General features: G+C 29.0%; 10 protein-coding genes and 1 long non-coding RNA gene across 13 annotated transcripts in view; 5 read left to right on the plus strand and 6 right to left on the minus strand.

The window, feature by feature from the left end:
• Positions 1–8,194, plus strand: part of LOC113795097 (HIG1 domain family member 2A, mitochondrial-like) — a 29,868-nt gene extending 21,674 nt beyond the window's left edge. The window contains exons 1-3 of one of the 2 annotated variants that reach the window (XM_075820348.1): positions 4,671–4,792; positions 7,635–7,840; positions 7,908–8,194. In XM_075820348.1, the coding sequence (XP_075676463.1) occupies positions 4,686–4,792; positions 7,635–7,840; positions 7,908–8,080 (486 nt within the window). In that variant the 5' untranslated portion in view covers positions 4,671–4,685 and the 3' untranslated portion in view covers positions 8,081–8,194. Of the gene's footprint in view, positions 1–4,670; positions 4,793–7,634; positions 7,841–7,907 lie in introns of those variants that run through there. The other variant, XM_075820349.1, reaches the window with a different exon arrangement.
• Positions 6,430–7,517, minus strand: LOC142645086 (uncharacterized). The gene is made up of 2 exons (XR_012846269.1): positions 7,097–7,517; positions 6,430–7,001 (listed from the first exon to the last, which is right to left on the minus strand). It is a non-coding gene; the product is annotated as an uncharacterized LOC142645086 (long non-coding RNA).
• Rpi (Ribose-5-phosphate isomerase) lies at positions 8,095–9,144 on the minus strand. The gene is made up of 3 exons (XM_027345279.2): positions 8,929–9,144; positions 8,748–8,864; positions 8,095–8,685 (listed from the first exon to the last, which is right to left on the minus strand). Exons 1-3 carry the CDS (start codon positions 9,082–9,084, stop codon positions 8,158–8,160), a joined length of 801 nt encoding a protein of 266 aa, XP_027201080.2. The 5' UTR covers positions 9,085–9,144; the 3' UTR covers positions 8,095–8,157.
• Positions 9,145–9,236: 92 nt separating this feature from the next.
• LOC113795092 (U3 small nucleolar RNA-associated protein 15 homolog) lies at positions 9,237–10,872 on the minus strand. Its single transcript, XM_027345277.2, has one exon. The coding sequence runs from the start codon at positions 10,870–10,872 to the stop codon at positions 9,250–9,252; it is 1,623 nt and encodes a 540-aa protein (XP_027201078.1). The 3' UTR covers positions 9,237–9,249.
• A 23-nt stretch (positions 10,873–10,895) lies between these two features.
• LOC113795093 (mitochondrial genome maintenance exonuclease 1-like) lies at positions 10,896–12,061 on the plus strand. The gene is made up of 3 exons (XM_075820347.1): positions 10,896–10,999; positions 11,054–11,379; positions 11,442–12,061. Exons 2-3 carry the CDS (start codon positions 11,066–11,068, stop codon positions 12,010–12,012), a joined length of 885 nt encoding a protein of 294 aa, XP_075676462.1. The 5' UTR covers positions 10,896–10,999; positions 11,054–11,065; the 3' UTR covers positions 12,013–12,061.
• A 115-nt stretch (positions 12,062–12,176) lies between these two features.
• Cul4 (cullin 4) lies at positions 12,177–16,193 on the plus strand. Its single transcript, XM_027345274.2, has 7 exons — positions 12,177–12,688; positions 12,766–13,055; positions 13,117–13,190; positions 13,268–14,513; positions 14,576–14,860; positions 14,931–15,083; positions 15,176–16,193. Exons 1-7 carry the CDS (start codon positions 12,346–12,348, stop codon positions 15,269–15,271), a joined length of 2,487 nt encoding a protein of 828 aa, XP_027201075.2. The 5' UTR covers positions 12,177–12,345; the 3' UTR covers positions 15,272–16,193.
• LOC113795096 (cytochrome c oxidase subunit 5B, mitochondrial-like) lies at positions 15,463–16,211 on the minus strand. Its single transcript, XM_027345281.2, has 2 exons — positions 15,865–16,211; positions 15,463–15,796 (listed from the first exon to the last, which is right to left on the minus strand). Exons 1-2 carry the CDS (start codon positions 16,088–16,090, stop codon positions 15,621–15,623), a joined length of 402 nt encoding a protein of 133 aa, XP_027201082.1. The 5' UTR covers positions 16,091–16,211; the 3' UTR covers positions 15,463–15,620.
• Positions 16,212–16,289: 78 nt separating this feature from the next.
• Positions 16,290–17,151, plus strand: LOC113795095 (proteasome subunit beta type-2-like). Its single transcript, XM_027345280.2, has one exon. It carries the CDS (start codon positions 16,414–16,416, stop codon positions 17,077–17,079), a length of 666 nt encoding a protein of 221 aa, XP_027201081.1. The 5' UTR covers positions 16,290–16,413; the 3' UTR covers positions 17,080–17,151.
• Positions 17,152–17,171: 20 nt separating this feature from the next.
• Cka (Connector of kinase to AP-1) lies at positions 17,172–21,387 on the minus strand. 2 transcript variants are annotated; one of them, XM_075820336.1, is made up of 10 exons: positions 21,196–21,387; positions 20,671–21,091; positions 20,308–20,604; positions 19,646–20,246; positions 19,433–19,583; positions 19,235–19,353; positions 18,783–19,148; positions 18,417–18,716; positions 18,247–18,333; positions 17,172–18,178 (listed from the first exon to the last, which is right to left on the minus strand). In XM_075820336.1, exons 2-10 carry the CDS (start codon positions 20,926–20,928, stop codon positions 18,009–18,011), a joined length of 2,349 nt encoding a protein of 782 aa, XP_075676451.1. In that variant the 5' UTR covers positions 20,929–21,091; positions 21,196–21,387; the 3' UTR covers positions 17,172–18,008. The 2 variants fall into 2 exon arrangements, with proteins under 2 accessions (XP_075676451.1, XP_027201076.2); XM_027345275.2 differs by having other exon boundaries at positions 20,671–21,387.
• Positions 21,388–21,969: 582 nt separating this feature from the next.
• Positions 21,970–25,676, plus strand: LOC113795057 (uncharacterized). Its single transcript, XM_027345236.2, has 3 exons — positions 21,970–22,491; positions 22,568–23,274; positions 23,347–25,676. The coding sequence occupies exons 1-3, from the start codon at positions 22,373–22,375 to the stop codon at positions 24,786–24,788; spliced, it is 2,268 nt and encodes a 755-aa protein (XP_027201037.2). The 5' UTR covers positions 21,970–22,372; the 3' UTR covers positions 24,789–25,676.
• Dolk (Dolichol kinase) lies at positions 25,124–27,446 on the minus strand. The gene is made up of 5 exons (XM_027345237.2): positions 27,275–27,446; positions 26,712–27,201; positions 26,478–26,651; positions 26,196–26,411; positions 25,124–26,139 (listed from the first exon to the last, which is right to left on the minus strand). Exons 1-5 carry the CDS (start codon positions 27,292–27,294, stop codon positions 25,645–25,647), a joined length of 1,395 nt encoding a protein of 464 aa, XP_027201038.2. The 5' UTR covers positions 27,295–27,446; the 3' UTR covers positions 25,124–25,644.
• Positions 27,447–27,567: the final 121 nt, after the last annotated feature.

Raw genomic sequence — 27,567 nt, forward strand, 5'->3', positions numbered from 1 at the left:
AATAATGATGATGATCCTCATCATCGTCTTTCATATAAATCCAGACTCAGATAAAATTCCAGACTTTGAATTTGTTGAAAGTCCCATATAGACCTATATATATCGATGATGATGATGATGATGATAAGGATCAAAATAGTGATAATAACATTGTGTTTAGTATTTGGTCATTTTTGTTGAAATAGTTGTCAATCATAATAATCGATAGTATCGTATCGTTTTTTTTCTCTCGAATCGATTCCAATTAGCAAAAAATTATCTGATTTTTTTTTCTTGATTGCATAATTTTTAAAAATCTTTCGAAAAATTTCTTATCTTTTTTTTTCCTCTCAATTTTATAGTTCTCTCTATGTGACCGCTCTGTTCTATAGCATCGATTTTGTGTGGAAAAAATGAAGGAAAAAATTTGTTTCAAAAAAGAAAAACCGTTCAAATCGACCATATCGAATAGAAAACAAGAAAGAAATTTATGGATGATGATGATTGATCCTCATCATCATCATCCATGAATTCAAGTCTTCATCAAAAACAAAATTAAGTCAATTTTTATGACCTTTATGTTTTTCAAAAAATAAACGTCAGCATAATAGCAAGCCAAACCGAAAAAATCAAAAATCAAAAAAATCCAATTGACTTGTCGACATATCACTTTACACACAGAGAAAAGTAAGTTTGAAAATTTTCAAAACAAAAAAAAATTTGATAGGGTCTTCTATCGGGCAAGCCATCCAAAGAAGATTCCTTCAATTTTTTTGGGTTGTCTGATGATTGATTGATTCAGTCAGTCAGTCAGTTAGTCAATTTCATTAAATTGTTTTTCGTTTTTGCTCGTAAAAATTCTTTACCGGACATTTTTTTTATTAGAAAAATCAAAAAAAAACCTAATAAACTTATGAAACGAACCGATCATCATCGTTTTGATCATCACTGAAAACACCGCCACGATCAAACAACGTTTTAGCAGCAAGTAAGTGTTGTTGGCCGGTGGTCAAACATTATTTTTTTTAACACGGTGATAGCCATTGATAATGGCGGCAAAATTGAAACAAAAAAAAAAATGTTCAAAGTCAAAAAAAGCCGAACAAAAAAAAATCATAACAAAGTGATCCGCGTATAACTCGACTAACTAACACTGACTGACTGACACCAACCACGGTATTGAACCATTTTCTCTCTCTCTCTCTCTCTCTCTCTCTCTCTCTCTCTCTCTCTCTCTCTCTCTCTCTCTCTCTCTCTCTCTCTCTCTCTCTCTCTCTCTCTCTCTCTCTCTCTCTCTCTCTCTCTCTCTCTCTCTCTCTCTCTCTCTCTCTCTCTCTCTCTCTCTCTCTCTCTCTCTCTCTCTCTCTCTCTCTCTCTCTCTCTCTCTCTCTCTCTCTCTCTCTCTCTCTCTCTCTCTCTCTCTCTCTCTCTCTCTCTCTCTCTCTCTCTCTCTCTCTCTCTCACTATAATTTTTCATTATCATCATTTTTGAGAAATTGATATGATTACCCTATTTATAACAACAACAACAACAACAACAATTTTGAACAAGTTATGATCATCATCAAGGTAAAAAACCGATTACCTTGATGATGATGATGATGATGATCGGTAATAGGTTTCGACAACAACAACAACAACAACAACAAGAGGAGAAAAAAAAGGTGTTTAGTATAATGGTTTTTCTGAAGAAAAACGATAATGATGATTCGTTTAAAATAATTTATATTTTATTCCATTGATTTTTTCCCTATTTGATTCGTGCAGATTTTTTCTTTCCAAAACTTTGCTGCCATAAGAGATAATCATATTTACCTGAATGAAGTGAGTGAGATTGAGAGAGAGAGAGACAACACCTAAATCTGTCGTGTATCACGTCCGATTAAGTTAGGTTTTTTTTGCAAGTTTTGATTATTTCAAGTTTTGGTGTGGTATCTCTGTGTTATTTTGGTTTGTGAAAGTTATAGTTTTTCAGTTTAGTTGTTTTGTTTGTTTCATTCAATTTCGATCGGTCGGTAGAAAGGTAACCATAGAAATTGGTTTGGTTTGGTACGCTGTTGATGATGATGACTAAATGATTTTATAATAATAAACACTTAATGAGGGCAATGTGTTTTAGATCACATAAGGCTAATCATCATCAAACAAACGATAATCGTGGTTAAACATTGTTTTGATCAGGAAATTACATTTGTTTTGTTTTCGTCGGTTTCTTTTTCGTTTGCTTAATAAAGTCATTATCAAAGATCCAATTTCTGGGCTTGTTTTTTGTTTTGTTTTTGTTTTTGTTTATGTTTTGCCGAATTCTTTTCCAAATTTCTCGAAGGTAATGAAATTGGCCAATCCTGTGTGTGTGCGTGCGTGTTAATGAAATTCTCTGTTGTTGTTGTTTTTGTTTTTTTTTCATTGAATTTTTGAATTTTTTTGAAAAAAAATTAAATTATCAAAAACAAATCACCCAGCAGTATCAGTTAGTGTTAGTCGGTGATTATCAAGCGATAAAAAAAAACATTGGCTAATTTGATTCAATCAGAAGCAGCTGCTGCTTTGAATGCCAATCATATAATCACCAGTTTTTTTTCTGGTTGATTAAAACATCTAAAATTCCGCCTTGATTCAATGATGACCATGATGATGATGATTAACACAACCATCACCTGACCAGTATCCGATGGTTAATAATAACCCGGTGTTGGAAATCCGTGTTGTCGAAGAAAAGAAATTAAGTTATTTAAAAAAATATGATGATGAGCTTCCTGGACTCAATCTTGGGTTAATAAGTTGATTGTATTTGTGTGTTTCCTTTAACACTTGATTATCATCATCAGCAATTTTTGATGATGATAATAAATGGTTGATGGTTAATGATGAACTTTTTAAGAAAAAATCCTTTTTTTTTGTTTCCCATTAATGCGCGAATTGAAATTCCAAGAAAAATATTCAAAAGAAGCTATGAATGAAATTATGATGATGATGAGGATTTAAGAAAAACACATTTTCGGGCGTAATCCATATATTCAAACGACGATGATCATTATTAATTTTTATGAATTTATTAAGTGTATGGGCGAGATAGAGAGAGAGAGAGAGAGAGAGAGAGAGAATCATTTTGAATTTGAATAATGATTGTTGGCTATTTGAACACAAACAATCAATCTCGACACCTTTTTTTTTCGATTTATTTCTTTCTCTCAATTTGTTCGTTCTTTTCTTTGATCTTAATTTTTGTTTGTTCACCGCCTTTTAATAATGATCCTGTTGATGATCAAAAAAAAAAAAAAATTGACAAAATTGTTAATGGTAAAATCATGGTGTTTGTCTGTGTGTGTGTGTGTGTGTGGCTAATGATTTTTCTTAGCTTTAGATTTTCAAATGTAAATTCATTCATTCATTCATTGTGTTTCCTCTCTGTGTGGAAATAGTCGAACAACAACAACAAAAGAAAGGCATTAATCATTTTAGAAAATGTTTGCTTTGAATAAAAAAAACAACTAATCGAATGAATGAATTATCGATTCAAATCATCATTGTCGAATTTGAATTTATAAGTAATGTCACCGATTTCTACCTTACTAGGTTTTTTTTTTGTTTTTCATTAAATTAAAACAATATATAGATCCTATTCTCGATATAAACAACAAACTTTTATGAATGACCCCGCCTTGATTTGAAATTCATTCTTGGTGTTTTTTTTTCGTTGAAATGAAATGAGATGATGATAATAATAAATCTGTGAGATTGAAAATCATTCCAAAAAACAAAACAAAACACAATCTGTGCGAATGTAAATGTGATGGGCGGTAATCATTATTTTTCAAACGAAAAGTAATTCACAATCGATCGATAGATCGATTGTTTTTACAAAAAAAAATCGATTATTTTTTTTTTGATTATTTTTTGTGTGGGAGTGGGAAACAAAGAATAATTCTGCTGTTGTTGTTGCCATTATTGTAGGTGGGGGAACGGAGAATCAAGGGGAAAAACAACAACTTAATTTTAAAAAAGCAATTTTTTTCCCGACCTTTTTTCAGGTGAAAAAATTGACTGAGAATGAAGGTTATAATTTGAATGAAAAACAATTGATTTTTTCTTTGGTACCGAATCATCCCTGATCATCATCCCATATCAATTATATAGATTGAAAAAACCAGAAAACCCGAAGAGAAAAAAACCTATACCCATTATTATTAAGCGACCAGAAAATTGACCACCACAACAACCACTGTTTGTATATTTGACTGTTACTGGAAAATGAAATTATCAATTGGTTTGGTGACATTTTTTTCTCTTCTCTTTTTGGAAAAACACAAAAAATTTCAGGAAAAAAAAACTAATTTTCTTTCAAATTGTAATTGGTCTCTGTAATCTACACAAACCATCTAATTAGCTTTCTCTGTGTTTTACAAACGTAAAAGACAGCAGCAGCAGCAGAGATGAAATTATTTTTTTTTCCTATATTTCATTCACCTAAAAAATGTCCATATGTGAATGGAATTAAAATATCCATTTTTTCCCAAAAAAAAAAACATAATGATAATGATGATATTGGGTGGTATTTCTAATTTATTCGACATTGTTGTTGATGATTACAATCAAATAATAATTATTTTTTTTTCATTTTTTTTTTTTGTAAAAGTTTTTTTTCCTGTTACACAAATCATGATATCTCGAAATTGGATCCTGATAATGATAATGGTCCACCAAAAATGAAAAAATTATTAATTATTATTTTGTTTTCCGTGGAAAAAAAATCTTTTTTGATATCTTTATTATCGAATGGGAGAAAGGCAGAAAAAACAACGAGAGAATTAAGGTAAATGTCTTTATTATGATGATGATGACAAATTCAATTTACGAAACAAAATTGAAATTGAAATTGAAATCGACACACCTTGTATCGAAATAGACTCAAAGAGAGAATCGGTCGATTGACCAACCGAATTATTATTATTATTATTATCATTTTTTTCCGATGATATTCGATTATGATGATAATTCAATTATCTTTTTTATGGTGAAAGAGAGAGACAAAAAAAAATGATTTCAGTGGACACGTAGTATATAATTCTTATGTTTTATCAACCGAATAATTTTTTTCTTTCTTTTCAAGATTGTAAAAGTGTCAATTTTGTTGTTGTTGTTTTTTTATTCGATTGTCGGTGGTTCGTGATCTTCTTATTTTTCGTTTTGATTAAATTTTTTGTCGCTTCTTGATATTCTCTATATGTATGGCTATAGTAAACCAGTAGCCAAAATGAACATACAGGCCCACAGAGCGATAACATTTGATTTGATGGCGGTTTCGTTTTATCATCGATCGGTCAATCGATTGATCGATCCGGATGACCGCCATTCTTTTGTGTATATGTTTGTGGGTGGGTGGATGGATAGATGTTACAACATGCCGCCATTATTATTATCAGATTGGTCGGTGAAAGAAAACAACAACTAAAGTGATGGTGGTGGTGGTGGTGGTAGTGATAAAGAAAATTAAAAGGCGCACAACACATAAAGATTATTAGTTTAGTTTAGTTTAATAATAATGATAATAATAATCATTATTATCGTTCGATTTCTATTTCTACCCAAAATGTTTCTTTTTCCTCTGCCTATATCAACCTTTGCTCAAAGATGAAACATCGCCGATTTGAAATAAAGCCGAATCCAACGATAATAATGTAGATCATCATCATCATCATCATCCAATGATGGTGGCCTTCATTTGATGATAATGGCCATCATCATCATCGCATTGTCATTGTTGTTTGTAATTCAATGATATTATTTTTGGGGATATTCATCATCATCATCATTTCCATTATCACCATCATCATCATCAAATAACCATAACGATAATCATCATTATGATTATCATCATCACGAATTTCATTCCCAACAACAACAACAACAACAAGAAAGCCGGTCTGGCCTCTCAAATCTTTCGGGTATCTTTTTCGTTGAGTCAGAAAGAAAATTTTCATTCATTTTTTCTTTCCAATTCTAACCAACAAACCAAACATTTAAATGAATTCAATTTTTTGATAAAAGCTGCTGTTCAAATGATGAAAGAAGAGGCAACCCGAATTCTCAAGATTCTTGATGTGAAAAAAAAATCTTTACATCCATAAAAAAGAAAACGTTTCCATCGATAGATGATGATGATGATGACAATAACATTACTATTTTTATATTAAAATCAGTGGTAAATGAAAAACAAAATTTTGAATTGAATTGAATTTTGAATTTGAAAAGAAGAAACCGAAAGAAGAAGAAAAAAAACGATTTGAACTTTGCAATATCCATTCCATAATAATAATAAGGTTGATGATGATGGTGGTGGTTTCCCTATAATAATCATAATAATGATAATAACTTTATTATTATAACCACCAACCAAAACACACACACACACAGTTTTTTTTTCATTCTGCTACAAATACCAAGACCAGATAGAATCAAAAAATGTAATCGAAATGGTGAAATAACATGGTCAATGTCCAATGTGTGTGTGTGTGTGCGTGTGATCATCATTTTCAATTGATTTTTATTTTTCTTCGATGATTCTGTAATCTATGTGGTTGGTTGGTTGATTGTCGGTAAAAATTTGTCTATTTCGACAGTGTGTGATGCATACATTATAATCATTGGGTTTGTTCTGTTGTTTGGTTGGTTGGTTGGTTGGAAAATAATTCAATTTACCACCCTTAAAAATGTTAATAATTCATTTGGTTTGGTTTCGGAATCATCAATTTCAATCGTGATCTTTTTTTTTCTTGAAAATTATTATCATTGTTGTTGTTGTTGGTGTTCACAATCACAGACATTTAAATTATTTCTTCTTCTTCGTTTTTTTTTCGGTCGAAATAATCTTTGAATTGAAAACAAAGTCCAAAACATAGTGTCGAAGTTTTCGTTGTAGTCGTCGAAATTTGGTTACAATATCAATAATTTGTATTTTATAATCAAATCAAATTAATTGAAAAAGAAAAATAACAATCTTTTTTTTTCTTCGGTGAAAGAAGCTAGACTTGTTCAAGCGAAAAAAAAGAAAAAGAAAAATTTGATTATTATCTTCTGTAATAATAATAATATGGGAATATCAATTGATTTGTCTCACCAGATATTTTTTCGTTTGTCGTGAATAAATTTCAAATTTGCATGGCAATTTCGGTTCGATTTTTTTCGCTGATTGATTCGAAAAATGATGAGAAAATTGAAATAATGTCTTTATTAGAAGACTTAATCAAATCATTATTGATGATGGTGATGGTGGTGTGAATCGATTTTGGAAATCTTTGTAGAAATTTGAACAAACAAACAAACAAACAATTCAATTGTTTCGGGTAAATTTATCTTATCAAATCGAAAAAAAATATTAATTAAATCATCAAAATTGATTGATTTTTTTCAAATTTGATCATTCGATTTGGTTGAACATAAAATCAACAATTTGTTTTTTTGATTATCGATCGATAATCGATTTCGATGATCGAATGCGGATCAAATTTCGAATGTTTTTTTTCGAATTTCGAATCTTTTTTTTTTGAAAACGGGCTGTTCATATAGCATGTTTTCTTTGAGGATTATCATATGTTGTCTTTGTTTATCATTTTTTTTGAAAAACTATTTTTTTTTAATTTTTTTTTCGAAATTAGCAATGACAGTGGCGAGAATTTGATTTGTTTTCCGATAAAATCGATAATGGAACAAAAGAAATCAACCACTGTTGCTACTGTTGATGATGAAATGAGTTCATTAGAATGGATCGAATTACAGAAAACAATCGATGATTATAGTAAAACGGAAACATTTTTTCAAAAAGCTAAACGACGAACATTGGAAAATCCTATTGCACCTTTAGGTTTGTTCTTCTGATGATATTTATTTTTACAAAAAAAAACAACTAATTCTAATCCAATCCAAAATAGGTTTTATCGGTGCTTGTGGTTTTTTGGGATTCGGTTTACGTGCATTAAATCGTGGTGATTCACGTCAACAACAATTTATGATGAGAGGTCGTGTTATTGCACAGGCTATTGGTATTGGTTCGATTATGATTGGTCTGTGGATAGCTGCTAGAAATGAACAAAAACAACAATAAGAAATCAATGAATCTTTATAAAAAAATATTGATCTTTATTTGTTTTCATTTCGCAAAAATATTGTATATTTTTATTATTAAACAATCGTTATAGTTCCATCTTGATTACCGAAATATACTTTTGTTGCCATTTGTATAAATAGACCAGTTTCAACAACACCAGCAATATTATTAATTTCCAAATTTATTCGGGACCATTCTTCTGTTGAAATTGTTTCGGGAAATTTCCAATCCAATATAAAATTTGAATTATCAGTTACTAATGGACCAGCTTTTGCTTTAGCCATTCGAAGCATTGCTTCACCACCAAATTTTGATTCAATTTTCTGTTTTACTAACATATAACTCATTGGAATTACTTCAATCGGCAGACCTTTTTTCCATTGTTCACCTAATCGTATTGAACGTTTATTATAATCAGCAACAATAATTAATTTTTTAGCTGCTGAAGCAATAATTTTTTCCTGTGTTAAACAACCACCACCACCTTTAATAAGATTTAATTTTTCATCCACTTCATCGGCACCATCAAATGCAATATCCAAATGAGGATTACGTTCCAAATCACTCATTATTAAACCATGTTTGGTGATTAATTGCTTGGCCTTAATGGACAAAACAGAAAATTTATGCATGGTAATTACTTCATTAAATTGATGATAATTACCTGAAATGATGTTGGAACACAGGTTACCATTAAGCCATCATTTTTAATTTTTTCCGCTAAACGTTCAACAGCATAAACAATTGTTGATCCACTGCCAACACCAATGGCCATATTATTCTTTAAAAAAAGAAACAAACAAAAAATCAAGGATTTTTCAAAATAACAAAACAAAACAAAAAACCTTCAAATGATCATCAATAGCGGCGAATGCGGCCAATTTTTTTGCTTCTTCAACCATTTTGTTCTTTACAATGACAATATCTGAATGGAATAATTTTCGCTCAATAATTTTATTGAAAAAATCAACAACAAATCCAATTCGTCGTAATGATGACATGCGATTCGATTTGCAAATGGTTATATAAGCAAACCACGCTATCCATTTTCAAAAGTCCTATTCGTTGACAAGGTTATCATCAACATTATCGACAAATCGAACACTTGCAAAAAAAAACATTCGAAACTCATTTTCAAAACCAAAACAAAACAAACAAAAAAAAATTCATTTTATTTGTGAATTTATCAAAAATTGTAATTGTCCTGAAATTTCAGACATTTTTTCCAAATTTCTTATTTCATTATTAATACATTGATTTAATTCTTTAAATAATATACGTTTTTTTGGTATTTTTCTAATATCTTCCAGATAAATATTAACCAATATTAATGATACATCTAACAGTATCCGAGTGAAACGAATATCCGTTATATTTTGGATTATAAATCGTATTATACGTTTCAAATCACGAATATTTCTACCAGCTAATGCTGATTTTATTCCACTTCTTCGAATTAATTCTTGCATAAAATTTACAACTTTATCCGGATCATTTTGTCGATAAATTCTCAGAACACGATTTAAAGCTGCTGAATATTGAAATTTTCGCAGTAAAGTTTCTTGTTTTTCTTGTCTTGAATAATTATTATGAATATTATTGGTAATTACGTTCGATGGTACAATAAACATATTTTTCTTATCCAATTTTATTGATGATTTTTTCTTCGGAATATTATTGAATAAAAATTCATCGGCCATTTCTTCATCGCCATCATCATCATTGTTATCTTGGCCACTATCATTATCAGGTTTTTGCGGAATTTTACCACCACCTTGCTTTGATCGAGATTTTTTCGATTGTGGTGATATTTTATTTATAGATAATATTCCATTATTAGTACCAACAGCTAAATATGATCCATTATAATAACAAGATAATAATTGTGATGGTGTATAATTGAATGATGCAATAACATTGAAATTAAAATCAAATATCTTCAGATGGCCATCGATTGATGCTGTTAATAAATTTGTACCATAATTATGTATACAGGTAATCGTCTTATGATGAACATTATCCAATGTTCGTAATGTTTTCCCAGCAACAACATCAAAAACCTGTATGGTTGTATCACTGGCGGATATGATTAATAAATCACGATTTGTTATCGATTCAATCGGTTGTTTATGATTATATTGATAACATGATTGTTGTGGTTGTCTATAATCCCATATTTTTACCGTATGATCATATGATCCGGTACAATAAAGTTGTCCAACATCAATCAAACATGATGCACGAATATAATCATCATGTGCATCGGATGATTCACCATTAAAATTGAATAGGATTTTTTCTTCAATAAAATCCCATAATTTAATCTGTTTATCATCACCACATGAAAACAGTTGATTCAGGCCATTAAAATCAACACAATGAACTGGTGCTGAATGTTTCATTCTAGATTGATCATTATCATTATTATTACCAAGCAAACGTAATGGTTTAGATTTTTTTGATTCCCAAATTCGAACAATTCCATCGGCCGCGCCGGTAGCAAATAATTTTTCATTTTTACGACGAAAATTTCCACCATAAAGTAATGTATGATTTGGTGATTGAAATGTACGTTTCTTTTCCGATAATTCTGTATCATATAATGTTAATTTTGTTGATGATGTTGTTAGAATTTGATTATTTCCATTTATATCAATACAATTGATTGCATTCAATTCACGATAAACAGTCGCCGGATTTACATTGTTTTTCCAGAATTTTGCCGATTCGGATAATGGTTCAATAATAGCCGGTAATGTTGATACGGTTGTCGGTTTGAATGAAGTCATTTTTTAGTTTTGTTTCTAACTTTAAATTTTTAAAAAATCCAAAGAAACAAAAAAATGCTTTCTTCAGAATATTTTTCTGTCCACGTGAATTTCAGACGTGGACCATCAATAAACACTATTACGCGAGGTTTGTTTTGATGATATTTTCAAAGTTTCAAATTCTCAAATTTTCTTTTTTCAGAAACAAAAAACAATGTTTTTCCACAATTTTCACCGTTATTCGGTTCGACTAGAATTCCTAAGAAATTTTTCCACATTAAGAACAAATATTGCATTAAATTTATCGAAAAATTTTGAAAACGTATCACTTGTTGAATTTCCATTGAAAAAATCCTCTACATTTAATCTTTCAGAATTTATTGAAATTGAAAATGCCCATAAACGTTGCCATGAACAACATCTAGATGATAATCCAAATTATTATCCAAGTGTTACAACAATATTAAATCAAACATTATCACCTGAATCATTAGCAGCATTGAAAAAATGGGAAACAGAAAAAATCAGGTGAGTATTTGAGTTTGTTTACTGGAAACTTTGATTACAAAATGACACCATTCCACTATTAGACAATTTGGATTGGAAGGTTTCGAAAGATATCGTAAAGAATTATTTTCACGTGGTCGATGGTTACATAATAATATTCGAACATATTTGGAAACAAAAGATTCATCGCGATTAAAAATCTCAACCAAAACACAGGAAAATATGTGGAAAAGTATTGAAATGATTCTACCGAATATTAATCGATTATATGCATCCGAAATGATTGTTTATCATCCGATTCTAAAATTTCGTGGAATTCTCGATACATTAGCCGAATTTCATGAAATACCAGCATTAATTGAATGGAAAACATCGGAAAAATTACGACCAACTATTGCACATACATATGATAATCCATTACAAGCTGTTGCATATTATTCTTGTTTACAATTTAACGATAATTATCAACAACAGAAACTGAATTTGGATCCACCGTCAATGTTGGCAAAGGAAATTCTTCTAATCATTGCATATGAAGATGGTACAAAAGCAAACATTCATATTATTGAACCATCATTAAGTTTAACAATATGGCGTAAATTTTTACAAAGATTAGAAAGATATTGGTCGGTGATTGGTAAATCAAATTTATAATCTTCTTTAATTAATAAAATAAAATAAAATTCAAATTTCGAATCAATAATTTTTCCACATTAACGCGGTGATAATTTCAATTTTCAAAAATCCAAACACTAGATGGCACTGTTAGTCGTAAATTTCTTGTTACTATCCCGCTAGTATGCTGAGTATATATAGTTCATGCGTGTTTTTGTTCATGATGGTGGCTGGAAAATAGATTCTCTCTCACTTCTCACTCTTTCTTTCTCTTTCTTTTCATTCAGTTAAAAACATTCGGTGGTAAACTGTGTTGAAACAATCAATTACGACACAGCTAAAATAAAAAAACAAAATTAGAATTGAAAAAGAATGAAAAGAAAGCTTGAATTTTGTGGTGAAGAAACAAATAATAATTCTACAAATAACAATCCAAACAACAACAACCACAACGATAATCAAAACAAAATAAAAATTGATGAAAAAACAACAATGATGATGAATGATGCAACATCGTTTGTTTCTTCAGCGGATGTTTTATTGGAAAAAGAAAATCAACAACATCATAAACAACAACAGAATAAACGATCAACCACCAACACAACATTGGATAATGGTGATAAAATAAAATTTTTAGAAAATAAAAATGGTTTAGAACGTTCAACACAAATTCAACGAAATACAGTGGCAAAAAAATTGGTTATTAAAAATTTTGGTAAAGTGTTTTTTTTCCCAGTTTTTTCATTGATTCAGTTCGATAATTTTTTCGTTTCCCCCATCCCTGATTTGTAGAAAGTCCAAAATTACCGGATGATTATCTTCAACAAACATGGTCAAATTTAGAAAAGGCAATCATTGCCATACAAATGTCCAAATCGGTCAATATTTCCAATGAAGAATTATATCAAGAAGTACAGAATTTATGTTCACATAAAATGTCATCAATCATTTATCAACGATTACGTTCATTGATTGAAATTTATGTTAAAAATAGTGTTTTTCAATATGTCGAACCGATTAATGAATATGTAACATTTCTTAAAATGTTGGAAAAATGTTGGAATGCTTATTGCGATCAAATGGTAAATCTTTTCAATGAAAAAACATTGATTTTATTTTCTTTTTTCTTCCCCACACGAACAGATAATGATCCGGTGTATATTTCTTTATTTGGATCGAACATATGTTCTTCAAAATTCACAAATTTCATCAATATGGTATGTAAAATGATGATGATAATAATGTTATACAAACCATTACTATATTCGTTCGTTTTATTCTTCAAAACAAAAAGGGATATGGGATTGGAAATTTTTCGTGAAAATATGACCAATAATAATGTTGTGAAAATGAAATTACAAGATTTTCTTTTGGATCTAATAACACGTGAAAGAAATGGTGAAAAAATTGATTGTATTCTGATTAAAAATATTCTACGAATGTTAATCGATTTATCCATTTATATTGATCTTTTTGAATCAAAATTCCTTAAACAAACCCAGCAACTTTATCAAATTGAATCGGAAAGAAATATTTCAATAATGGGTATTAGTGAATATCTTTCATATATTGAAAAACGTTTGAATGAAGAAAATGAACGTTTATTATCATATTTGGATCATTCAACATCGAAAAAATTAATACCAATTGTGGAAAAAGAATTGATACAAAATCATTTGGATAAATTATTTAATATGAATTTTGAACATTTAATTGATGAACATCAATTAGATTTTCTACGGTTAGCATTCAATTTAAGTTCTCGTGTTCCGGATGGTTCAAATAAATTATGTAATCAATTTAATCAATATATAAAAACAAAAGGAAAGGCTATTGTTAGTTCATCAACACTTGAACATGATAAAAATATGGTACAAGAATTATTGAATTTTAAAGATCGTATCGATGAAATTGTTTGTAAATGTTATTCAAATAGTACAAAATTTATTAATTCGGTTAAAGAAGCATTCGAATGTTTTATTAATCAACGTGCAAATAAACCAGCAGAATTGATTGCAAAATTTGTTGATTTAAAATTACGTGCCGGTAATAAAGAATGTAGTGATGAAGAATTGGAACGTTTATTGGATAAAGTAATGGTTCTATTTCGTTTTATACATGGTAAAGATATTTTCGAAGCATTCTATAAAAAAGATTTAGCCAAACGTTTATTGATTGGTAAATCAGCATCAGTTGATGCTGAAAAATCTATGTTACTCAAATTAAAACAAGAATGTGGTAGTGCATTTACATCCAAACTGGAAGGAATGTTTAAAGATATGGAACTGTCACGTGAGCTGATACCAAGTTTTAAACAACATTTACATAATTTAATGCCCGATGCATCAATCGATATGACTGTATTTATATTGACAACTGGTTATTGGCCAACATATCAACCGATGGATATTCTGATGCCACCAGAATTATTAAAATATGAAGAAACATTTAAAGAATTTTATATATCCAAACATTTAGGTCGTAAACTACAATGGCAACGTAATCTTGGACATTGTGTTTTAAGAGCTAATTTTTTAAAAGTAAGTTTTAAATATGAAATTTTTGTATTTATAAATCTCTTTCATTTGTATTTGTAAATAAGGGTGCCAAAGAACTACAAGTATCATTTTTTCAGGCAATAGTTTTATTATTATTCAATGATAATAATATTGATGAATTAAGTCTTGAACAAATTCGTACAAAAACAATGATTGAAGATAGTGAATTACGTCGTACATTACAATCATTAGCATGTGGTAAAGCACGTGTTATAACCAAAATACCAAAAGGACGTGATATTATTGATAATGATCGTTTTATATTCAATAGTGAATTTATAAATAAATTATTTCGAATTAAGATAAATCAAATTCAACTGAAAGAAACGGTAAGGCAAAAATTGGTTTTTTGGTAATTCATTTCAATAAATAATTACAATTTTTTTGGGTTAATTATAGCCAGAAGAAAATGAAACAACACAGGAACGTGTATTTCAAGATCGTCAATATCAAATTGATGCTGCTGTGGTGAGAATAATGAAAACACGGAAAAAATTACCACATAATCTGCTTATTTCGGAAATTTATAATCAAATTAAATTTCCAGCTACGGTAATTATAATTTTTTTAAATGTTAATTTGATGATGAAACTAATTTCGAATGTTTTTTATTTTGTTTTTGTTTTTGTTTTGTTCAACATTAGCCAACTGAAATGAAAAAGCGAATCGATAGTCTAATCGAACGTGATTATCTAATTCGTGATCGACATTCAACAAATATTTATCATTATGTTGCCTGAAGAAGAAGAAGAAAAACAATTTTGTTTGTTTGAAAAATATTTAGAAATCTTAAAGTTGTAAAAGGATTTTTCTTTTGAAGGCAAATCCATATTCTTGTGAATTAATTCCGATTGTACAGAAAAAACTCCCCAAAAAAAAAGATGAATTTTAGTCACAGAACCACTGAATAATAAAATAAATAAAGCGCAAATTTTTATGTTTTTGTTTTATTTGATTCAAATAATAATAATAATCATTATCAGACGACTAAAAATTAGATTACAAATAGAAAGAAAGAATGAGAGCGGCTACTTCATTTCTTCATGGTATCAACACAATATTCATATTCTTCTTCATTCATTTATCAATTTATTCTTTTTGCTCCCAAAATTTTTCAGCTGGTACAGCTTTAAACCAAAATCCACATTCACAACGTTTTGGTTCACCAAGATGTAGCCACATATATTTGATTGCAGTTGAATCTTCTTCACATTTACAACCGATCATACGTGAACCGGAAAATGTTTTGATAATGTTTGGATTATCTGATTTGGATAATGAAATGAAATGAAATAATGTGTATAACATATTCAAGTTTTAACTTTATAAATACCTTTAGTTCCTGGTCCACGAACTTGTTCTTGAAGATCGAACGGATCTTTAATGCCTCTTGCAATTGCCATACGAACTAAACGTTCTTCACCAGTAGCATGATCATCATCTTTGGGAAAACGAACTTTTTCACGTCCAAACCAAAATGCTCGTGATGATTGAACAAAATGTTTAGATTCTGGTACACGAGCAATCGAATTCAATGTTGTTCTTAACATCATGGACATTTTGAAAAAAAAGAAATGGTGATCAATCAACAAAAAATTGTGTAAACAACCGAAAATCGAGAATGGAAAATGGAAAAAAACTTTTTATTATTAAAGACACAAATGAAGGTGATCGTCGAGCTGTGAGAGCAACACAGAAAGAGAGGAGAAGGCAACGTTCGATTGTTTGTTCATAAAATACGTTATCGATTGCTAAATTTTTCGCTGATTCATTTGTGTTCTGAGTTGAGTTTCGATTTTTAAAAAAGTTTACATTTCATCTTCTGTCATTTGAATTTTCTAAATTTGAAAACCAAAACTAACAAAAATCTAAACGAAAAAACATGGAAACAATTATTGGTATACGTTGTAAAGATTCGGTAATTATTGCAGCCGATCGTGTTAATGCTTTCAGTATCATAATGGTCAAAAATGATATGAAAAAAATCTATCAATTGAATGATAATCTTGTAATGGCCGTAAATGGTGATCCAGGTGATGCTGTACAATTTGCCGAATATATTAGTAAAAATATTCAATTGTATAAAATGCGTCATGGTTATGATCTATCACCATTGGCTTCGACCACATTTGTTCAACGTAATTTGGCCAATTATCTACGATCACGAACACCGTATCAGGTTAATTTGATGATGGCCGGCTATGATAAATTGATTGATAAACCACATTTATCATATATGGATTATCTTGCTACTACTGTTGAAGTTCCATATGGTGCACATGGTTATGGTAGTTTTTTTGTAATGGGCCTGTTGGATCGTATCTATAAACCGGATTGTACCGCTGATGAAGCTATTGAAATGATGAAAAAATGTGTAGCTGAAATACAACGTCGATTAATCATTAATCAACCGGCTTTTCAACTATGTAAAATCGATCGTGATGGTGTTAAACATCTTGATGATATTGAAATTAATCCGGCTACAATTTTGAATCCTGAATTGAGACAAAAACAACAACAATCAAAACCACAGCCTATGATTCATTAATTATCATATTTTTTGTAATAATTTTTCAAATATTGAAAATTTCAAAATAAAAAATTGATTTTTTAAAAAAAAGCTGATCTTTCATTTACAGATTTATTCAACGGAAATCAATTTTTATTATCATTTTTCAAAAAATGATTGATTGACAGCTGTGATTGATCAACAATCTTTGATTCGATACATTTATACACCCTTGGTCATCATTGATCACCAATCAATCGATCAATAAATAGATAAAATTTGTGACAAAAAAAGAAATAAAAATTTGAATTGAAAAAAAATGATGATGATGAATACAAACACACCTAATATATAAAGTGAATAATAATAATTCTTTTTAGAAAAAAAAATCAATCAATCAATCAATAATCGATAATCAATCAATCAAATAATTTACGCAAGCACATAAGAAGAATAAGAATAAGAAAATGATAAAGATGATAATGAAAACGTATGTTTTGAATTTAAAAAAAAAATCATGTGTGTGTGTGTGTGAAGATTTACCACAGATTATTATTATTATTCGGGTGGGAAAAAGGACAAACAGATAATTTGATAATGATGATGGTTGGTTGGTTGGTTGGGTGTATTTAGATGAATGAGTAATGTGATTGTTTTCGTGTTGGTGATGTTATTGTGGTGGCGGGTATTTTTCAAAATTCAAAAAAATCAATCAAATAATTTAAGTATCATTTTAATTAATTGAAAACAAACGAATTGTTTTTTTTTTTTGGTTGATAGAAATGTTTTGCATTGGTTTGTGTGATGAGTGAATGGTTTTTAAACTAATTTAAAGAAGAAGAAGGAGAGAAAACAAAATGTGAATGTGTGTGTGTTTGAGGATTCAAAAACTTTTTTGTTTTGTTTGTGGTGATGATGATAAACGTTGATTTGGATCAGATTTTTCATTGTTGTTGTTGTAATTACAGCTAAACAAATACTTTAGCCAAACCATCAGCACCAGCTGATGCAAAATAAGGCTTTGTTGGATGAAATGTAACATCAAAAATTGCTTCATCAAATTTTTTCCTATGTGATGATATTTCCTGTACACAATTTTTATTATCAAAATTCCATAGACGAACACTACAATCATGGCCTATTTAGAAAAAACGGATTATTTATTTAATAATGATTGATGGTAATGTTGATTGATTGGTTACTTACTTCCACTTAGAATATACCAGCCATTAGGATCACAATCAACTGAAGTTACTTCATCCAGATGAGCAACCATTGAATGTATACATTTGCCTAATGAATTAACGAATGAGGAAAATAAAAATAAAAAAACACGAAACAAACAAAACAAACAAAATTAAGTAAAATAAACAAACCGGTATTAATATCCCAAAGTTTTATAAAACGATCTTCATGAGCTGTAATCACAACGGGCATTATTGGATGTATAGCAATCGAATTAATTCGACCATTATTATTATCATTTGATTTTTCAAATGTCAAAATTGGATTGGCTGATGATGATGATGATGAATTACCAATATCACCGGAATGAGCTTCAATATCATACATGGCCATCGTACCATCATTATAAGCACAGATTAATAATGGTGATGAACTAACATTTTGATTTGTATTCAACGATCCAATCACAGCAATATCAGTTGGCGTTTTATCTAATGTGGATGAAAAAAAAATTTAGATTCGAATTGATTGAAAAATATTGTATGAACCATTTTTACCTTCGGTTTCAATAGTTTTCAAACAAATCGAACGTGCTGTATCCCATATTTTTATCGTTTTATCCGATGATGATGAACAAAGTATATTTAATTGTGATTGTGATGATGTTAATGATGATAATGACCAAATGGCATTATTATGAGCTTTGGTTATTGTATTTAATTGTATTTTATAATCATATGGATCATAAATATCCATATATAAATTATTCATTGGTATTGACCATGTAATAATTTCACCATTCTGTGATCCAGAATAGAATTGATTTCCATTCAAACATAATGATAATACTTTTGATGAATGGCCACGATATGTATAAATTGGTTCTAGATCGATTGCATTCACCGTATTGATTGGTTGTTTATCTAAACAAAATCAATTAATTAAAACAACATCATTACAATTACAACAAGCCCATCAAATAATAATAAAAAAGATTGCATCATCATACTTTTAGTTGACTGTGTTTTATTAATATTCCATAATTTAAGTGTTTCATCATCCGATGCTGTTATTAATAATGGTTCAGTTGAATGAAAACGTAATGAACGTATACAATCATAATGTGATCTATTTAAAAAAAACAATGAATAAAGACATAAATCGATTGAAATCAATATAAAATAAAATACTCCTTATGTTTTCTTACTTGAGAATATATTTTTGGCTCCACGTTTTTCGTATTTCAGATGTTGTTGTATTATTATTATTATTATTATTGATTGAAACATTGCAGTTATCAATCACATTATCTGTTTCGGTTAATGATGCTAATTCACCAAGCATTAGATCACGATTAGCTAGAAATAAACAAAAGGATTAGCTTTCACAAAACAACAAAACAAACAAAATTCAAACTTACGATTCGAACAATTCCAATCGGTTGATCTTTTCGATGCTGATCTTAAATCAAAATGATTTTCACGTTGATTATTCGGATCAATCATACGATTATTGAGTATCATATCAAATTCATTTAAAACTTCTTCAGTTTCATCATTATTATTCATTGTTGATCCATGATCACCACCACCACCACCTTGTGTGTCTAATGATTGATCCATTACATCTTCATCATCGACATCAATCTTATCCAACATTGAATCATGATCATTTTGATTGTTTAAAAATTCAAACGTAGCCAATACACTTGATTCAGCATCATTAATCATTGTATTTGTTTGATTTTTAATCTGTTTATTTCGTCTACGAACAAAATCAATATAATCAGGTGATGATGTTGATAATTCATTACTATTATCATTATTATTATTATTTGTTGTCGATGTTTGATTTGGATGATTTTTTTTCTCTAAACCAATCATTTTTGTAACAGCTTGTTCACTTGTTATTTGATCATTAATCGATAATCCTAATAATGATCGTACACGATTCGAACGTACATCGATTATTGTATCCGTATAGCCAATTTCTTGTAGATAAAGACGTAATAATTGACGACCCTAAAAATCAAAAACACCAAGAATAAATAAAATTTATCGATGACCAATCAATTGGACTTACTTGTTTCCAACTTAAATTCTTTTGATCACCATCCGTATTAGCATTGTTATTATTATTATTATTATTGATATTATCATCAAGTTCAAATTGTAAATCATTCAATTCATCGGCTGTTGTATCATTAATATGATCAGTTGGTTCGGTACCATATTTTAATTTATGAAATTTTGTTCGTTCTTGTTTCAAACAATATTCTAACATTTTTATTCTTCGAATCAAGTCATTTTTTAGATTTTCTTGGCCTTTACGTTCACCTTGTAATAATGCTATACGTGCTTGTAATTCGGATTTTTCAACCTTTGAAACAAATATGATAAAGATTCGAATGCAAAGTTTTTTTTAAAAAAACAATTCAAAACTTACCTCCCATTGTTGACGATGTAATTCAAATTTTTGCCATTCATATTGCAGAAATTGTACAATTCCAGCAATTGTATATGGTAAATTGGTCGAACGATTTTGATCCGAATTTTGGCCATTATTATTATTATTATTATTAATGTTATTATTATTATTATTATTATTCGTTAATGATACATTATTATTATTATTATTATTATTTGTCATTGTTAAACGTCCATTTGTTAATGTTGATGTACAACCATTATTCGAATCCATCATTTTTGGATTAACAAACAAAACAGAAAACAAAAACGGAAAATAGAAGATTCAGTTGTACAAGATGTGTGAGTTGAAATAAACAGGACGAAGTGAAGAAGTCAGAATCGGATTTTTATTCGATTCTTTCAAAGAATCTGGAGCTGGACAACAACATTAACCATCACTACATACACAGAACAAAAATGATTATTTAAATTAATAAAGATAACAAATTAATAACAAAATTTTTGATGAGAAAATTTTCGAAAAAAAAACAACAAAACACACATCGTCGTCAAAACATATATTCCCATTCAGTTTATTTGTTGAAAATGGCAGATAAAATCCAACCAAACAACATATATATAACTCGCCAATATATATTGAAAAGAGACCATGGGAGGGTGAGCAAGGTGGATATAGCGGTAATGAAATGATGATGATATATAGATGGAGGGTGGATATAAATAGTGGGAAAAAAAGAGACACGCCTTCATCATAATCAGACAATGTAATTATGATTCTTTCTTTTGTTTGTTTGTGCCGGTAGATAACGCCATCTATGAATTGATTTGATTTAATCTTTTCATTTTTTTTTCAATGAAATTAGAATTGGATTTTTTCGAATTAATTTGATTATCGGTTTTTGGATTTTGATGCGGAATGTTCAAAAGTGTGTGCGAAAATCATTCGATTAATCGAATGATTTCAATATAATCATCATCAAAGTTTTTTGTTTCAAATTTGCAACAAAGTAAAACACCGATCTTTGTTTGTTTTTTGGATGAATCTTTTCTTGTTCACAGATAACCGTACATTTCTCGGCATCTTGATATCAAAATGAAGACTTTTTCATTCATAAAATGAATTTCTTGAAATCTTTTCCATTGAAATTATTTTAGACAAAAAAAACTTCGATCAAAATCAAAATCAAAAAAAATCGAATGAAAAAAATCCTCGAACCACCAGAGAGCAGCACAGGCAAAGAAAATTATTTGATTAAACAATATAGCTAGTGACCGTTGAAATAGACGTCATTCAACGTCATAATAAAAAAAGAAAAATAAAGCCAAATTGATCACGTGACCTGTTTGACAGCTGTTTGTTACAACAAAAAAAACAATAATTATTATTATTTTTCAATTGAAAATTGAAGGATGCTTTTGTGTTGTTCAAGAGAAAATAAAAAAGAAAATTATAATAATTTCTTCTTACGGATGATTTTACGACATCAACAACAACAACAGCAGCAACAACAACAATTTCTCTTATGAAACATTTCTTGAATCAAAAAAAACGTAAACAAAAAGACTTTTTCTTATTGGGCCAATCCATTTCTATCAATTGAATCCACAATTGTGGCCATAGTGTTGTTCAACTTTTTTTTTGTGTGTATCGATTAGGTAATTAGGTAATTAAAACCCGATCAAAAATTAAAAACATCTGTGTAAAGAAAAAAAATATTATGTCCTCAACATTCATTACGATACCTGCAAATACTATACAAGCATTAAAAAATTTAGGCTATACAATCGCTACAGCGAATCATCCAGTTGGAATCAACAATATGACCAATGATTTTAGGTAATGTTGAATTCTTTTATACACACAATTTCGCGGTAAATAATTTTTTTTGTTCCCTCTTCTTCCATATTTATAGCAATAATAATGATAATGTGATGATGATGATGATGATGAAAGAAAATAATCATAATAATGTTTTGGATAACAATAATAAAAAAGTAGAAGTACGTTGGTTGGAATCGGAAGCTGAATTATATATAAAACAATGGCGTCGTAAATATCGACAATTAGAAGCAATTGATAATAATAATGTTTTTACTAAACGTTTATCATCATCGTGGTCATCATCATCGTCATCTTCTTCTTCTTCTTCATCATCATCATCATTGGATGATTGGTATTGTACAGCACATAATATATTGGATTTAGATGTATCATGTTTAAATACAAAAGAATTTAATAAATATAAATGGAATGATCATCATGGTTTTGATCTTATATTCAATAACCGATCGAAACCATTTTCATTAACAATTATTGATGGCGATAATGTTGATGATAATAATGTTACTGTTGCTGATGATAATGATAATGAAAATGATGATAAATTTAATAATGGAAATAGTATTGATGATGATTTATTAAGATTTCATCATCATCAACAATCATTAATGGATCATAATGATCATTATCCGTTGCTGTTGCATCAACAACAACAACAACAACAATTCATACCATTCGAAACAATGATACAATTCGATCCAAACATACCAATCAATCAAGAATTATTAGCTATATTAAAAGCAAATAATTTAATTGTAAAAAATGGTAAATTAATGGAAAGTAAGTGGTTATTTTTTTATTATGATTTGTAATTTGTTGTAAATTGATCGATTCTTTTTTTTTGTATTTTAGAAGAAAATATTGTTACAACAAAGGATAATAATCATCTTAATCATCACCATCATCATCATCATAATCACCATAATCATAATCATCATCATCATGGTAAAAATGTTGGTGAAAAACCAACAACAAGAAGAAATCAAAAACAAACGGCTAATCATCATAATCATAATCATCATTTATCAGTATCATCATTACCGGTAGTACCGATACAACAACAACAACAACCACCATCAGTATCTTTACCACCATCAATATCGATGACAAATTTAATTGAACCATTACCATCATTATCATCATCAACAACACCAACAATGGCTTTAATGAATATGAATGATCATCATTTATCATCAACAATGGTTAATCCAAATATAACAGCAATAGCTGCCGCATCATCAATACCAACAGCAAATGTATTAACAACACCATTAATGACAGCAACGGCAAATACTATTATTACATCAACATCAACATCATCACCTCCATCGAATATTAATAGTGGAAAATGTTCAAATAGTAAACGAAATAAAAATAATCAACAACAACAACAGCAGAATAATTCAAATCAAACGAGTAATAATTCAACGAATAATTCAACCAGTAAACCACGTAATCGTCCAAGTTCAACAAGAAGACAAATGTATATTTGTGAATATCCTGGTTGTACATATCAATCGGATAGAAATTTTAATTTTTTACGACATAAACGTACACATGGTAAACAGAAAAATGATCCAGATTCAACTGGACATCATCCACATCATCATAATCAAAAACATCGTAATAATAATAATAATAATAATTCGTCAACAACAACAACATCGATATCGACATTAACAAATATAACACCAACAACCACATCAACGATTGGTACGAATAATTTTCTATTCAATCAACCATTACCACCGAATACAACAAATTTAATGATTATGGCTAATAATAATGGTAATAATGGTAATCTTATGTCATCACCAAATTGTTTTGATCAACAACCAACAACGGTAGAATTTAATCCAAATGGTTTAATTATGGCTACAACAGCAACAACAACAACAAATTTACATAATGATTCAACAACAGCATTATTATCGAATGATTTTAATCTCGATCCTCATCATCATCATCATCCATCAGCATTATTGACAACGATTCCACCATCGTCATCATCATCATCATCACCATTATCAACAACAACCGGAACAACAACAACAATAAATTTATCAGCTGTTAATGGTCAATTTTTATTGAATCAATCATCGGCTATTGTTGGCAATAATGATCAAGATAATTATAATAATTTACAAACATTGAATCATAATAATCAACATCAGAATATTATTATGAAAGATATTAATAATTTTGAACATTTATTAACGGATAGTAATCATCATCCTCATCAACATCATCATCATTTTTCAACATTAACATTGGATCCATCATTTTTATCCTAGAAAAAACAAAAACTGAATTAAAATAGTTAGTTAGTTAGTTAATCTCTTTTTTTCAAAGGCAAACCAAAATTCAAATTTATCAACCACAACCAACCAAAAAAATCAAAATTCAGTACAAATATTGTTTGAATCGTTTTTAGGTTTGAAGAGAATTGTATGCGGACCATATTCTTTATATAAAAATGTGTGTGTGTGTGCTGCCCATATAATTTTTAGTAAAAAAAAGCCAAAATTCCCGAGTTAACAAATTTGAAATATCTTTTGCTTCTTATATTTTGTACAGAATAACAACAACAACAAAAAGTCTGTCATTATTTCTTCTTTTCTCTTCATCATTTTTTTTTCGTTTTTGCTTATTTATTATTCAAATTTCATCATTATCATCATCATCATCAATTCTGAAAAAACAAACATCATCATCATTATTTTCATTTTCAAGAAAAATATTCGAAAAATTGAACCAAAAAAACAAAAAGTTTTACATTTGGGTCTTTCATTTGATTTCAAGCAAACAAACAGAAGGTGTTTTGTCAAGAACGACGAATGAATTTAATGAATTTAATCACCATCAATTGAACATGTCCACAATCAATCGATCAATCTTTTTTTTTCAAAAAAATTGGTTAAGGAATTTTTTAATGTAAAAAAAAATAGCGACTGTTCTTAACAAAATACACACACACAAAACACCAAACACACATTCAAAACAATCAATAAATCTTAGCATTTTTCACACACACACATACATTATCCATTGATTCCATTTATCATCCATTATATTATTTTCTTTCTTTATATAATTTCACTGATTCCATGATATTTTCTTTTTCTTTTTTTTTGATTTGATTTTTGAATTTCAAAATAAAATTCGAATTAAAAAATATTCAATTAATGGTAGTAAAAGATTATCAACATGTTTGGTAAATGTTTCCATTAAACAGGTAATAATGGATATGATTAACACTTTGATGACTAGTTGTAATTGATTTGTATTGAAAAGATTATTATAATAATAATAATCTAATAGGAAAAATGATAGGAAATGTGATAGGAAAAAACCGAATGTTCCAATGTAGGTTTTTGATGAATTTGGCCATCGTTGTCGCCGTGAACCGAATGTAATGCCTACGATTGATGCAATTGTATCACCAATACCAATGGATAGAATACCGGATGAAAGTAATAAACGATGATTTGTTGAATCATTACATAACCATAATGGTAATGAACAACCAATCAATAGATAAATATGTGTTAATGTAAGTATACCGGAATCTTTTTCATCACGAAATCTTTCAAATACAGTGTTTATTATTGAAACAATCACAGGTATTCGGCTTAAACGTATAATCTATATTTAAAAAGGTAAAATATCAAATGTCAATCAGATAAATTCAGTAATCTTACCTCAATAAAAATGAAAATAAATAGAATAAGTTTGGATGCAAAATTCAACAACAACAGATCATATTTAATTCCAGTAATATAGACAATTGATATGGCTAGATGAAATATTTTTCGGGTAGCTGTTGTTGTTTGACGATCAACAGTGAGAAACGTATGAATGTAAACAAATGTTAATGTTAATAGGACAACCGAAAACCAGAATAAAAGTAAATAAATCTATGTGTGGATATAAATAAAGGTATTATTGAAGAAAAAAATTGAATTCAAACAAAAAGAATTTACCCTAATTTGATTGGATGAAAAGAATGTTACGAACCAATATAATGGTTCTATGTGAAGAAAATGATATAACCATACATATAATGATAATGGTAATGAGATCAAATAGATAATCGGATCCAATTTTGAAACGAATTGAGCAATCATCCAATGGATGGCTAATGTTGAATAGCAAATCTATTTTATGAATGAAATTGAGAAATGATTTTCGTAAAAAAAAAAAATTAAATAACTTACCAGGCAAATAGTATCAAATTTTTGAGCAACTAACATCATCGACGATCCATCATTAACGATCCAGTATTGCCAATTGAATAAACAGATTGAAACAACATAATAATAAATCGTTTGAAATACGATAGCGAATTCGGCAAATGTAAAACATCGGGAATATTTTACCGGTAAAATCCATAATAATTTCAATGTTATCAAATTGAATATTAAAATGAATGAAAGAAAACCGATAGAAAAGAATGGAATCGAAAATGTTTGTTGATAATAAAGGATGACAAATAGACCGGCATTGAACAATGTAAATGAACCAAGGAAAACATTGAATCGATAGGCCAATAAAACAATACAAGCATTAATCAACAGATAATAGTTGAATAGTTGTGATTCATGATTCGATAATGATGACGTTCGATTAATTTTCCATAGTTCATACGCGGCAATCAAAGGCAACAATAAAATATATTTTGAATCGATAATATTTTGACGAAAATTTCTAAAAATCAAAAAAAGAAAGAAAGAATAATGAAATGAACAATGAAATGAAAAAACCGAAAGAAAATTCTTACAAACGATTAAATTTGGCCATTTTTTTCACACACACACACCGAAATTGAATTACAAAATCATCAAGCGTGAGAGAACGAGAATGATAATCAATAAAATTCAGCCAACAAATCAAAAAAAAAAAATTACATGTTTTTCAAATAATGATTAGATGATCGATAATTGATAATTTTGCAAAAATTGATTGATCAGATATCCAAAAAATCCAAAAATCATTCGAATGATCCGATGAGCCATCTATCGGATCGAAAATCAATGAAAATGTGAATATTCGGTTATTCGGTGAGCCAAAAAA

Source organism: Dermatophagoides pteronyssinus, unplaced genomic scaffold (genome assembly GCF_027571235.1).
Source record: "Dermatophagoides pteronyssinus isolate colony J.1.1.1.1 unplaced genomic scaffold, Derpt_VIB-CSIC_2022.12 sq0006, whole genome shotgun sequence".
Classification (NCBI taxonomy): Eukaryota; Metazoa; Arthropoda; class Arachnida; order Sarcoptiformes; family Pyroglyphidae; genus Dermatophagoides; species Dermatophagoides pteronyssinus.